This window comes from Oncorhynchus nerka, linkage group LG9b (assembly GCF_034236695.1).
Source record: "Oncorhynchus nerka isolate Pitt River linkage group LG9b, Oner_Uvic_2.0, whole genome shotgun sequence".
NCBI classification, from domain to species: Eukaryota; Metazoa; Chordata; class Actinopteri; order Salmoniformes; family Salmonidae; genus Oncorhynchus; species Oncorhynchus nerka.
The window spans coordinates 31,959,791-31,972,932 of record NC_088424.1 but is presented as its reverse complement, the minus strand read 5'-3'; the positions used below and the strand labels follow the sequence as shown (position 1 = coordinate 31,972,932).

General features: G+C 42.0%; 1 protein-coding gene across 1 annotated transcript; it reads right to left on the bottom strand.

Moving 5' to 3' along the window:
* Positions 1–346: 346 nt before the first annotated feature.
* Positions 347–10,254, bottom strand: LOC115114621 (phosphatidylinositol 3-kinase regulatory subunit gamma-like). Its single transcript, XM_029643022.2, has 7 exons — positions 9,862–10,254; positions 3,980–4,374; positions 3,505–3,773; positions 3,132–3,308; positions 2,950–3,024; positions 2,580–2,750; positions 347–2,386 (listed from the first exon to the last, which is right to left on the bottom strand). The coding sequence occupies exons 1-7, from the start codon at positions 9,914–9,916 to the stop codon at positions 2,080–2,082; spliced, it is 1,449 nt and encodes a 482-aa protein (XP_029498882.1). The 5' UTR covers positions 9,917–10,254; the 3' UTR covers positions 347–2,079.
* Between the last annotated feature and the right edge of the window lie 2,888 nt (positions 10,255–13,142).

The window sequence follows — 13,142 nt, the reverse complement described above, 5'->3', positions numbered from 1 at the left end:
ATCTTATCTAATGGAAACCCTCATCCCTCCTTTCTCATTTGACCCATGTCGCCACGTTTTCTCTCTCTCTCTATCTCTGATTGACTCATGTGTTGTGTCCCTATGTCCCTTCTCAATCACTCTCATCACACCAGGATTTTGAGGATTTTATAGGTGAAAGGATGTCCTGAGGCTGGGGGGGATGATCTGTCCATAAGCAGCTGCTCGGGTGAGAGATTTCACTCCCGCCTCGTGTAGGATTGGCAGCAACATTTAAAGGCATAGTGATGTCTTCATAAGATATATATTGTAATTGATTGGTTGCATTAACACACACTTGGAAGAAGTGGAACAAGGACAACACAACTTCAACAAAACCCTCATCAGTTTATTGTCTTCAGCAAGAAAAATTAAGAATCTCACATTGCTTAAAGTCGCCCGGGAGTTTCCTCAATGCTCCTGTCTAGTTTTTAAGAAAGACTAAAACACCCTCCATCCAACCAACCACAAAAGTTTTACAGTATCTCAATACAGAGTGTCTTTTGTCCTCAAACTTGACATATGTGCCAAGAACAAAATTTATTATTTTCCTTAAGCTATGAAGGCCTACATGTCTTGAGGAAATATTAATCGCTCTTATTGAGCAATGCCACAGTTCAAGTAATAGAGACAACATGTACACTTCCGCATCTCTGGCAGTTCACACAATGTTCTTAAAAGGTCACGTCATCAGATGAATAACACCACCAATTAAAAGTTAGTGCATTTCTGTGGCAAAAGCTGATGACCCCCCCATAATTATAATAATGAATTTCTAAAATTACAAATACTGTTGGATTGCACTTTCCTCAAGCTTTCATCTTCTGTGGCATATTTCAGAAAATATATAATATCAAAAAATACAAAAAGCTTATACTTTGAATAACAGAATATAATATACAGTACTTCAATTTATGTTTTGATCAAGCACGTGTGGTGTGTTTTCCGCCATCACCATAAATGTAATATTCTGGTCGGAATATATACTTTTATCACTAATAGCAAGTGCTTTGGTTATTGGATACAATATGGAAAATGTCATTCTAAGGATATCCAGAAAATTGTTTATGCTACATACAATACATATCAACTGGTAACTGGGTTATATTTTGACAACAAAAAAAACAGCGCTACTGTCAAGATGCGCCACATCAGTTCCTATATTTGCATGACTATGTACTGAAATACCCAGAACATGTTTGGCATGTGTACCACAGCTAGCTATGCCACTGAGTCAGCCATCTTGTTTTTCTGTACCATTATATTCTAATTCCACTTTTAGGATCTTCCGTGCATGGACATCACAACAATTAAAATGTTTGAAATAAATTCTAAATTCCAAGGTATTGGGTGTATTACAATCTCATTTTACATTAGCACCAGTACTTGTGTTGTCAAAATGGGACCCTAGAAGTCCAAATAAAAAACAGCACCTGACAAATACCAACATATTGTGACATAGTATATGTAGTCAGTCATCTCCCGGATGACCAGGCCCACTAAAACAAATCAAATCCCATGAAAGAAAAGGTGAAAAATGGGTACAAAAAAAACAAATAGCAAACAGAATCTTATAAAAAACAAAGTCCTAGCTGACATTCAAGTTCCGGTCAAAGTTCCAATTAAGTGAAATTACATTCACCAATCAGTTGGAATCATCCTAGTGCAAATTTCACACATTCTTCTTTGAGAAAAGAACGCCCTCAAGTAGTCCTCGTAGGATAGCTTCAGTACGCAAACATGTCCGCCCTCAAGTTACTACAGTACACAGACACGTCCGTCCTCAAGTAGTCCTCGTAGGATAGCTACAGTACGCAAACATGTCCGCCCTCAAGTTACTACAGTACACAGACACGTCCGTCCTCAAGTAGTCCTCGTAGGATAGCTACAGTACGCAAACAAGTCCACCCTCAAGTAGTCCTCGTAGGATAGCTACAGTACGCAAACACGTCCGTCCTCAAGTAGTCCTCGTAGGATAGCTACAGTACGCAAACAAGTCCACCCTCAAGTAGTCCTCGTAGGATAGCTACAGTACGCAAACACGTCCCACAGCTGACTAATCTACATCTCCGGAGCGGCTGCAGGGAGTCCAGCAGGTAGTTTAGTTTGAGTCTGTAGAAGGTGGTGTTCCTCCGTCTGTTGTAGCAGGCAGTCCTCTGTGGCTGTGTGTGGCAAGGCTGACGAGACAGGAGTGACGTGGACAGGGTGCTCCAGCCGGACGTCCAGCGCCTGGTTGTGCTGTGCCAGGGAGTTGAGGCGATAGTACAGAACGAGCTCCTTCAGAGAGCAGTGGAGGTCGTAGGGCTCAGCAAAGCCATAGCCACGTGGCGTGCTATAAATCATGCAATGCTTCACTTCTACATTAACACTGCAAGGATACAAAATAAAAATATAGGTTAGTACCAGTGTAGTGGCCCTAAGCCTTGGGAACATGGATCACAGTGAAGTAACTTAACAAGAGCCTATAAAACAGTGTAGCAGTATTCCCATATTCTTCCAACTCCACATTCCTTCATGACCATTTACATATTGTTCTTTTTTCACAGGAAGAGGACACTCACACTACGGAGCAGGCGTAGCAACCCTGCTTGCTGCTCTCGCGAATCAGGAAGGTTCCGGTGGGTTTGTCCAACAGCATCTCCTCAGCCTGGGTCCTGCTCAGCTCGCCCACGAACCAGCTCCCCTCGTCATGGTGCGCCAGTCTCTCACTCTCACCCTTCAACACGTAGGTGCTGCACACACCAGAAAGGACATTTAACAAATCTTTAATTGATAAGAATCATAAATGATAAGTAAGTAGTGTGCATACTATGTATACATTAGTATTGAATAAGTTCTAAACAGTTATAAGCACTACAAGCATTTCTTAGCACAACTAAATACAATTAAGAAGTATTATTACAATTTAGGTCTATAATGTGAAATACTTACTTGTCACTGCTATTGTCTTGGAACCCCAGCCAATCGTTAATGCGTTTCTGTTGCACACCTTCGTGATTCAGCCAACTGAAAACCAAAGAAAATGAATGTCTGTGCCAAGTGTTTTAAAAAAGCGACTTTTTATTAATAGTGACTTTAATAGAATATAATAAAATAGAAGTATTGTAATGTACTTGAGGTACTCGTCTCTGATGTTGCGTAGCTCTATGAGGTCAGGCCTGAGGCTGTTGATCCTCCTGTCTGTCTCTCTGTAGTCCTGGACCTGGGTCCTCAGGTCCTGTTCCAGATGGACCTTACTGTCATAGATCTCCCCCAGCCGAGACTTTAGCTTCTCATAGTTCATCAGGAATCTGGGGAGCAAAGGGCAAAGGTCATGAGAGGTCAAAAGAAGGGTCAGGGGTAGTGCCACTGGCCTGAGCTGAACCACAGCTGCATGCAAGTCAGAGGAAACAATAAAAAGACATCCATCTATCCACACTATGAGCATACGTCTCACATTCCATGTGAGATAGACCAAGATACAACCAGACTAGTTACCAGACTCACCTCTCCAAGTCCTTCTCTGTTCCCTTAGATCGAATGCTCCTCTCACACTCCTCCCCATAACGCTCCTGCTCGCGACACTGCTCCTCGAAGATCAGCATGGTCTCGTTAAAGGCCTCTATCGCAGTTCTCTTCATCTGGATCTCCTGTGAGGTTTTAGTGTAGGCCTCGTACAGACAGTCAAACTGTTGACTCTTCTCCTGGTACTGACTGTGGTATTCCTGTAGCTTCCTTCCGGCAACATCAACACTGTCCACTTTCACCTGCTCATCCTGGATACACACAGACATATTTAATACATTTATGAAACTCACGGCTGGTCCAGCAGACATAAACTTGTTGTCTGTGCATGATGAGTGGTTTCGTAACTAAATTGAAGACAAAGGCAAATTTCCTTCCCTGACAAATGTCAACTCAACTCTATTGCATTCTTTGAAGACCGTCTTGAAACAGAGGATGAGAGGTGCCTACTGCCTACCTGTTGGAAGCGGGAAACAGGGTGTGTGAGCATGACGTCCAGTACAGCGTTGTATTCCACCAGAGGATGGTGCTGGTAGTGCCAGATGAGCTCCACTACAGAGCAGAAGGTCAGGGGCTCTGAAAAGCCATACTTCCCCTCACGGTGGTAGATCTTAATCAGCTTGCTGTGCCCGTCTTTCCTCAGCGTTAGTGTGAAGTCTCCTTGTATCTTAGTGGAAGCGTCACGAACCAGGAAGGAACCATCAGGTGTGTCGCGGAGCTTCTCGTTGACTTCCTCCCTGGAAATGTCTCCCCAGTACCACTCGGCATCCTGCAGGGGATATACTGGGGCTTCCCTTAGGCAGTTGTCGTTCATGAAGGAGGTAATGGGTTTGGCTGACCTGGGAGGGAGAGCTGAAAGAAAAAGAGATCAGATCAGGATGACAGTTTGTAAGAAAAAGCTGTTTCAGCACAAGTGGGGGGTGCATCTCTATTCAACCCCCCCATACACACACACTCTCTCCAGACACTGTCAAATCTCCAGACAAGTCTAGGCATGTCCCCAGCTGATAACAGTTTATGTCCTAATGGCCCAGATCGACCATATCAGGACTGAGAACATGCCAGACTGCCACATGCTCTGAAACAAAGACGAAGGACAAGATCGGTCAGTGAAAAAGAGGGTAGGTTCACACACACAAAGCCGGCTAACTCCAGTATGCTTTTAATATTTTTTTCTTGCAGGGGAAATATATTTGACATATTTTTCAACAGGTCAGAAAAACCAATGAAGCTAAGGCAAGTGTAAATGCTGCAAATTCTGCCCATTTTCACTGGTCTGTCAGTAAAGTGGATGGGGTAAACTTTACATCCCCTGCTTGTCCAGTGTCCAAACTGCAACTGCCCCAAAACCATAAACCATCCATCTTCAGGGAGGATTCTAAAGTTACGATCATCTATAAAAGTATTTTAATTTTTCAGACTTTCTAAACCCTCTTAAAGGTGCACTATGCAGAAATCGCTCTGTTATATCCCAGTTGCAAAAATTCTAATAGTTCCCCTAATTTCCGTTTATGAGACAAAACAAGCAAGTATAGTGTAGAGAATCACATTTATATGTGAAAAGTTACATATTGCAGCTTTAACGTTTCTATATACATTTTAAAACTAACAACAACAAAAAACGTCTGGATCTCTCCAAAAATGACAAGAGGGGGTTGGGGATGGGGGAGAAAACCACATCAAGAGGAAGAGAAAGGCGATATCTTTCACTACAGGACAGAAGTGCCTTTCAGGAACCTGTAGCAGAATTGCACATAACTTCAGTCAGGGGGAAATATGGTTTCTCACTCCCTCCGCTCTCTCTTTTTTTTTTAACAACTTTAAAATAAGCACAAGACAGGTGCAAAAGCACAATGGCAGACAGACAGAAGAAGCTGAAATCCTGGATTCCTACTAGACTCATAAAATTCACCCTGCACACCTACTGTATGCATGCATGTATGTATGTATGTACAGTGGGGCAAAAAAGTATTTAGTCAGCCACCAATTGTGCAAGTTCAAGAGGCCTGTAATTTGCATCATAGGTACACTTCAACTATGACAAACAAATGAGAAAAGAATTCCAGAAAATCACATTATAGGATTTTTAATGAATTTATTTGCAAATTACGGTGGAAAATAAGTTTTTGGTCAATAACAAAAGTTTATCTCAATACTTTGTTATATACCCTTTGTTGGCAATGACAGAGGTCAAACGTTTTCTGTAAGTCTTCACAAGGTTTTCACACACTGTTGCTGGTATTTTGGCCCATTCCTCCATGCAGATCTCCTCTAGAGCAGTGATGTTTTGGGGCTGTTGCTGGGCAACACAGACTTTCAACTCCCTCCAAAGATTTTCTATGGGGTTGAGATCTGGAGACTGGCTAGGCCACTCATGGACCTTGAAATGCTTCTTACGAAGCAACTCCTTCTTTGCCCGGGCGGTGTGTTTGGGATCATTGTCATGCTGAAAGACCCAGCAACGTTTCATCTTCAATGCCCTTGCTAATGGAAGGTTTTCACTCAAAATCTCACGATACATGGACCCATTCATTCTTTCCTTTACACGGATCAGTCGTCCTGGTCCCTTTGCAGAAAAACAGCCCCAAAGCATGATGTTTCCACCCCGATGCTTCACTGTAGGTATGGTGTTCTTTGGATGCAACTCAGCATTCTTTGTCCTCCAAACACGACGAGTTGAGTTTTTATCAAAAAGTTATATTTTGGTTTCATCTGACCATATGACATTCTCCCAATCTTCTTCTGGATCATCCAAATGCTCTATAGCAAACTTCAGACGGGCCTGGACATGTACTGGCTTAAGCAGGGGGACACGTCTGGCACTGCAGGATTTGAGTCCCTGGCGGCGTAGTGTGTTACTGATGGTAGGCTTTGTTACTTTGGTCCCAGCTCTCTGCAGGTCATTCACTAGGTCCCCCCGTGTGGTTTTGGGATTTTTGCTCACCGTTCTTGTGATCATTTTGACCCCACGGGGTGAGATCTTGCGTGGAGCCCCAGATCGAGGGAGATTATCAGTGGTCTTGTATGTCTTCCATTTCCTAATAATTGCTCCCACAGTTGATTTCTTCAAACCAAGCTGCTTACCTATTGCAGATTCAGTCTTCCCAGCCTGGTGCAGGTCTACAATTTTGTTTCTGGTGTCCTTTGACAGCTCTTTGGTCTTGGCCATAATGGAGTTTGGAATGTGACTGTTTGAGTTTGTGGACAGGTGTCTTTTATACTGAACAAGTGCAAACAGGTGCCATTAATACAGTTAATGAGTGGAGGACAGAGGAGCCTCTTAAAGAAGAAGTTACAGGTCTGTGAGAGCCAGAAAACTTGCTTGTTTGTAGGTGACCAAATACTTATTTTCCACCATAATTTGCAAATAAATTCATAAAAAATCCTACAATGTGATTTTCTGGATTTTTTTTTCTCCATTTTGTCTGTCATAGTTGAAGTGTACCTATGATGAAAATTACAGGCCTCTCTCATCTTTTTAAGTGGGAGAACTTGCACAATTGTTGGCTGACTAAATACTTTTTTGCCCCACTGTATGTATGTATGTATGTATGTATGTATGTATGTACAGTTGAAGTTGGAAGTTTACATACACTTAGTTTGGAGTCATTAAAACTTGTATTCAACCACTCCACAAATTTCCTGTTAACAAACTATAGTTTTGGCAAGTTGGTTAGGACATCTACTTTGTGCATGAGACATTCTCTCTACTATTATTCTGACATTTCACATTCTTAAAAAGAAGTGGTGATCTAACTGACCTAAGACAGGGAATTTTTACTAGGATTAAATGCCATGAGTTGTGAAAAACATACATACATACATACATACAGTTGAAGTCGGAAGTTTACATACACCTTAGCCAAATACATTTAAACTATGTTTTTTTTATTTTTTTATTTTTTACAATTCCTGGCATTTAATCCTAGTAAAAATTCCCTGTTTTAGGTCAGTTAGGATCCCCATTTTAATTTAAGAAGGTGAAATGTCAGAATAACAGTAGAGAGAATTATTTATTTCAGCTTCAATTTTTTTCATCACATTCCCAGTGGGTCAGAAGTTTACATACACTCAATTAGTATTTGGTAGCATCGCCTTAAAATTGTTTAACTTGGGTCAAACGTTATGGGTAGCCTTCCACAAGCTTCCCACAATAAGTTGGGTGAATTATTGCCCATTCCTCCTGACAGAGCTGGTGTAACTGAGACAGGTTTGTAGGCCTCCTTGCTCGCACACGCTTTTTCAGTTCTGCCCACAAATTTTCTATAGGATTGAGTTCAGGGCTTTGTGATACCCACTCCAATACCTTGACTTTGTTGTCCTTAAGCCACTTTGCCTCAACTTTGGAAGTATGCTTGGGGTCATTGTCCATTTGGAAGACCATTTGCGACCAAGCTTTAACATCCTGACTGATGTCTTGAGATGTTGTCTCAATATATCCACATAATTTTCCATCCTCATGATGCCATCTATTTTGTGAAGTGCACCAGTCCCTCCTGCAGTAAAACACCCGCACAACATGTTGCTGCCACCCCTGTGCTTCACGTTTGGGATGGTGTTCTTCGGCTTGCAAGCCTCCCCCTTTTTCCTCCAAACATAACAATGGTTAATATGGCCAAACAGTTCTATTTTTGTTTCATCAGACCAGAGAACATTTCTCCAAAAAGTACAATCTTTGTCCCCATGTTCAGTTGCAAACCGTAGTCTGGCTTTTTTATGGCGATTTTTATAGTCTGACTTTTTTATGGCGGCTTTTTTATGGCAGTGGCTTCTTCCTTGCTGAGCGGCCTTTCAGGTTATGTCGATATACGACTCGTTTTACTGTGGATATAGATACTTTTGTATCTGTTTCCTCTAGCATCTTCACAAGGTCCTTTGCTGTTGTTCTGGGATTGATTTGCACTTTTCGCACCAAAGTATGTTAATCTCTAGGAGACACAACACGTCTCCATCCTAAGCGGTATGACTGCTGCGTGATCCCATGGTGTTTATACTTGCGAACTATTGTTTGTACAGATGAAAGTGGTACCTTCAGGCATTTGGAAATTGCTCCCAAGGATGAACATGACTTGTGGAGGTCTGCCATTTCTTTTCTGAGGTCTTGGCTGATTTCTTAGGATTTTCCCATGATGTCAAGCAAAGAGGCACTGAGTTTGAAGGTAGGCCTTGAAATACATCCACAGGTACACCTCCAATTGGACTCAAATAATGTAAATTAGACTCTCAGAAGCTTCTAAAGCCATGACATCATTTTCTGGAATTTTCCAAGCTGCTTAAAGGCACAGTCAATTTAGTATATGTAAACTTCTGACCCACTGGAATTGTGATACAGTGAATTATAAGTAAAATAATCTGTCTGTAAACAATTGTTGGAAAAATTACTTGTGTCATGCACAAAGTAGATGTCCTAACCGACTTGCCAAAACTATAGTTTGTTAACAAGAAATTTGTGGAGTGGTTGAAAAACGAGTTTTAATGACTCCAACCTAAGTGTATGTAAACTTACGACTTCAACTGTATGTATGTGTGGTGTGTACGTGTGTGTAGTGTGACTGTGCCCATCACTCTAGAGGTTGTGTCATGATGTAAAGTAGCCTAGGGGCTAATACACAAATACCGTATTATGAGGAAAATAGTTTATAAAAGCCCATATAAAGATACATTAATTATGTATTTCAGTTCATGCAACACAGGGACTTGTCCCTCTCTTTGACACAAACCAGCCCAATGCACCATGTCATTCACTGTAATCGCTTATAGAGACTACTAAATTAAAAATATTAAACGATGTGATATATTCTAAACTATTACAATATCACATCAAGTAGCATAGGCTACACGTGAATTGGTAGTTTGAAAATAAGTCATGCGACAAGTTGGTAGCCTTTCAGTGCTTGCGTACGAATTAAATATGGTCGGCTACAGTAGACGAGAGGAGAAAGGGGAACAAAGCAGTCGTTTCATGCGGAATTTCTTCTCCACTCAACATTGTTCACGCGCTGGTAAGGTGCGTTATAACATAATAATACGATACAGAGTATTTCACCAACATACGACCAAACATATCATGTTTAATTTTGATATATCTCTTTAGTGACACGAAGCAAGACAAAGAGCAAAACCACCGCGTCAAGCAAGTCCACGAGAAAAGTATTACGTAATTGGCAAGCAGCGAATTGCACTTTGCATGTCTGGGCAAAGCCCATAGAGGGGACACACAATAATGTACCAGCACGGACACCTGTGTGTGCACAACTGGCCAAATGTCAACGTTCTATCATTGTTGGAAGTGATGATTAATATGATAATATGCATAATGATTACAGATCCAACAAATACCTGGAGGTGCTTGATCCATTTCGATGTAGAATAAGACTTCAGAGGGATAAAACATCCCGTTCCAAACGTTTATATTGCAAACCGTCTTGTTGTGAGGTATCTTTCCCTGTCTTGCGATGCGTGAGAAATACAACTTTTACTTGCACCAGAGTGAAAGGATCATAATGGCGAGTCGTTTTAGGAACATATGTGGCCGATTTCAGATTAGACAGCCAGTAGCAGGATTGTCCATTAGTCCAACTTCGGAGAAAATCATTTGCGCCAACCTCGTAATTGGTTCAATACATTTACTCACAGAAAATGTTCTGCAAAAAAATATAGTAATTTCCAGCCACGTCCGTCAGTATGGCCGGTCGGCGCCGCTCCAAACTTCATCGCGCAGAGGTAGCGGTCAGGAGATTTTAAAAGGATCTGGAACATCATCTTGGGAGAAACCAAAAGACATCACTTTCAGAGGGAGTGCTGCCCCCACAAGGCGGATTACTTAAAGCAGACAGACAGAAAATAGTATACATTTCTGATGTAAATCTGAAATAGTATCATGTTGTCTTGTATTTGAGTAATTGTAGCCTATATAGCCTTATAGACCGAAGATTATTTAGAATTATTAGTGGGTGTATTGTGTGATAACCGCACCCAAAATGTGGAAGTGGTACCTTCCCTGCCCTATCATTTCATTGAAGGATCTCAATGCAAGGTAATTTGCTGATTTTTTTTGACGACACGAATGGAAGGAACTACCATGCACACAGATAAATTGTTTATTTTCAATAATTATTCTCAGCATTGCAAAGGCATGGACAGGCAGATCCTGATCCTGTAAATGAACAACAATAACGAATATGAATGGCTTTCCAGGTGCTGTTTAAATGTTATAAGATACTACTAGCCTGATCAGTTATATAAATTGGACCTAGCGGTAATATGTGGTTATATGCTGTTAATTGAAATGAGATCATTTTTAATATGCAGGTATAGGCCTACCACTATTACTACAGTACTATTACATTTGACCTTATAATGTACATCTAAGATCATGATAAATACACACAATTGACACAAATATGTGTATTTCTGTCATTTTAAAGAACAGAAAAACATTGTAAGGCATATACATTCTGTCCAGGCTACAATCCAAAGGGCCATCTTGCCTTGAAACTTTGTGGCAGTGAATATAGCCTAGTTGAACAAGGCCTGTGTTGGACAGAGGCCTTTCTCTGTTGGTGGCCAGTGGTTTATGGCAGGCATCTTTTGACCTCTACTCCATAGTGGAGAAGGTGATGAACCTCAGCACCCCGTTTTCCCACCAGGAAGGAGAGCTTTTCCAGTGTCCTCTAGCCCCTCTGAGTCTTTCCAGTGTCCACTAGTCCCTCCGAGTCTTTCCAGTGTCCACTAGTCCCTCCGAGTCTTTCCAGTGTCCACTAGTCTCTCCTAGTCTTTCCAGTGTCCACTAGTCCCTCCGAGTCTTTCCAGTGTCCACTAGTCCCTCCAAGTCTTTCCAGTGTCCACTAGTCCCTCCGAGTCTCACCAGTGTCCACTAGTCCCTCCGAGTCTCTCCAGTGTCCACTAGTCCCTCCTAGTCTTTCCAGTGTCCACTAGTCCCTCCGAGTCTTTCCAGTGTCCACTAGTCCCTCAGAGTCTTTCCAGTGTCCACTAGTCCCTCCTAGTCTTTCCAGTGTCCACTTGTCCCTCTGAGTCTTTCCAGTGTCCACTATTCCTTTTGAGTCTTTCCAGTGTCCACTATTCCTTTTGAGTCTTTCCAGGGTCCACTAGTCCCTCTGAGCCTGCATCTACTTTAACCATCTCTGTCATAGAAACACAACACATGCATGCACACACCCATACACGTTCATGCTCGCTGACAAAGGTACGCACATTGCCACACATGCTCTCACACACACACACACACACACACACACACACACACACACACACACACACACACACACACACACACACACACACACACACACACACACACACACACACACACACACACACACACACACACGTGTATAGTATGTGTATATCTAGTACACCCTCTAGATGTACTGTATTTGAATTATTTGCATTTTCTTTGTGGAATTTGCATTCCTTATGCAAACTATTACTTATAGCAGAAAAATGCCACCCACGCCAGGCAGAGGGCTTGTGAAGCATTCGACCTCCAGTTGACAGGTGTGTATGTGTCCAAGTTTGTGTGTGTGTGTCTATGTTTGTTCATGTGTGCGTGTGTTGGTGCGTATGTGCATGTGTGTACTCTTTGAGAGTTCTTAGTGCTAGTCTGTCAGGGCTTGTCAGTGGCTGCCCATTCCCCACCACTCACCCTGCAAACTCCTCATGTCAATCAGTACACAGAATGTGGCCTCATGGCCTGACCTTTGTGACATCATGTTTCACTTCTAGTGCCCTACCCTGCTAACACTAGCATCAGTGTTGGATCTGTATAGGAGGAGAGGTGGCTAGCCAATGAATGTGTCTGTGGCGTGCAAACATCAAGACAATGTAAAAGGGGACTACAGTGACATTTTATATGATTTTGTGTGTTAACATGTCAAATCTTATTCATCACATGCTTCGTAAACAACAGGTGTAGACTAACAGTGAAATGCTTACTCAGTGTGTGTTTGTATGGAAGGGGATACCTAGGTCGTTGCACAACTGAATGCAACCAGAATGTCTTCCGCATTTAACCCAACGCCTCTGAATCAGAGAGGTGCGAGGGGCTGGCTTAATCAATGTCTAGGGAGAAGTTGTTGTTGGGGGTTAACTGCCTTGCTCAAGAGCAGATGTTTCACTTTGCTGGCTTTGGGATTTGAACCAGCAACCTTTCAGTTACTGGTCCAACACTCTTAACCGCTAGGCTACCTGCCACCCGCTTAAACTTAAGTGCATTATCGGTGTGAGTGAGAAGTGTGTGTAACTCTGGCAGGGATAAACCAGTGGGCTCCTGTGGGCTCTGGTCCTCAGATTTAGGCAGCCCTGATGAGATCAGTGGAGGCTAATCGCAGGTTTACAGGTTGATAGGTTGATACTGAAAGCCTTAATGGGATAGGCTGTTACTGCAACTGTACAGTCAAATCTCACTTTTCAAATCAAAACTCATTTTATTTGTCACATACTTCATAAACAACAGGTGTAGACTAACAGTGAAATGCTTACTGGTCCTTTTCCAAAAATGCAGAGTTAAAGATAATGATAAAAAATTTAAACAGTGACACGTAGAATAAATACACAGTGAATAACGAATAACAATGAAGAGGAAAAATAACGTGGCTACC

Coding starts and splice junctions, on each gene's coding strand:
- LOC115114621 (XM_029643022.2), bottom strand. CDS start 9,916: ATGTTTTATCCCTCTGAAGTCTTATTCTACATCGAAATGGATCAAGCA. Junction 4,375..9,861: donor AATGGATCAAGCACCTCCAG/GTATTTGTTGGA, acceptor TTTTTCTTTCAG/CTCTCCCTCCCAGGTCAGCC. Junction 2,751..2,949: donor CAAGACAATAGCAGTGACAA/GTAAGTATTTCA, acceptor TGGTGTGTGCAG/CACCTACGTGTTGAAGGGTG.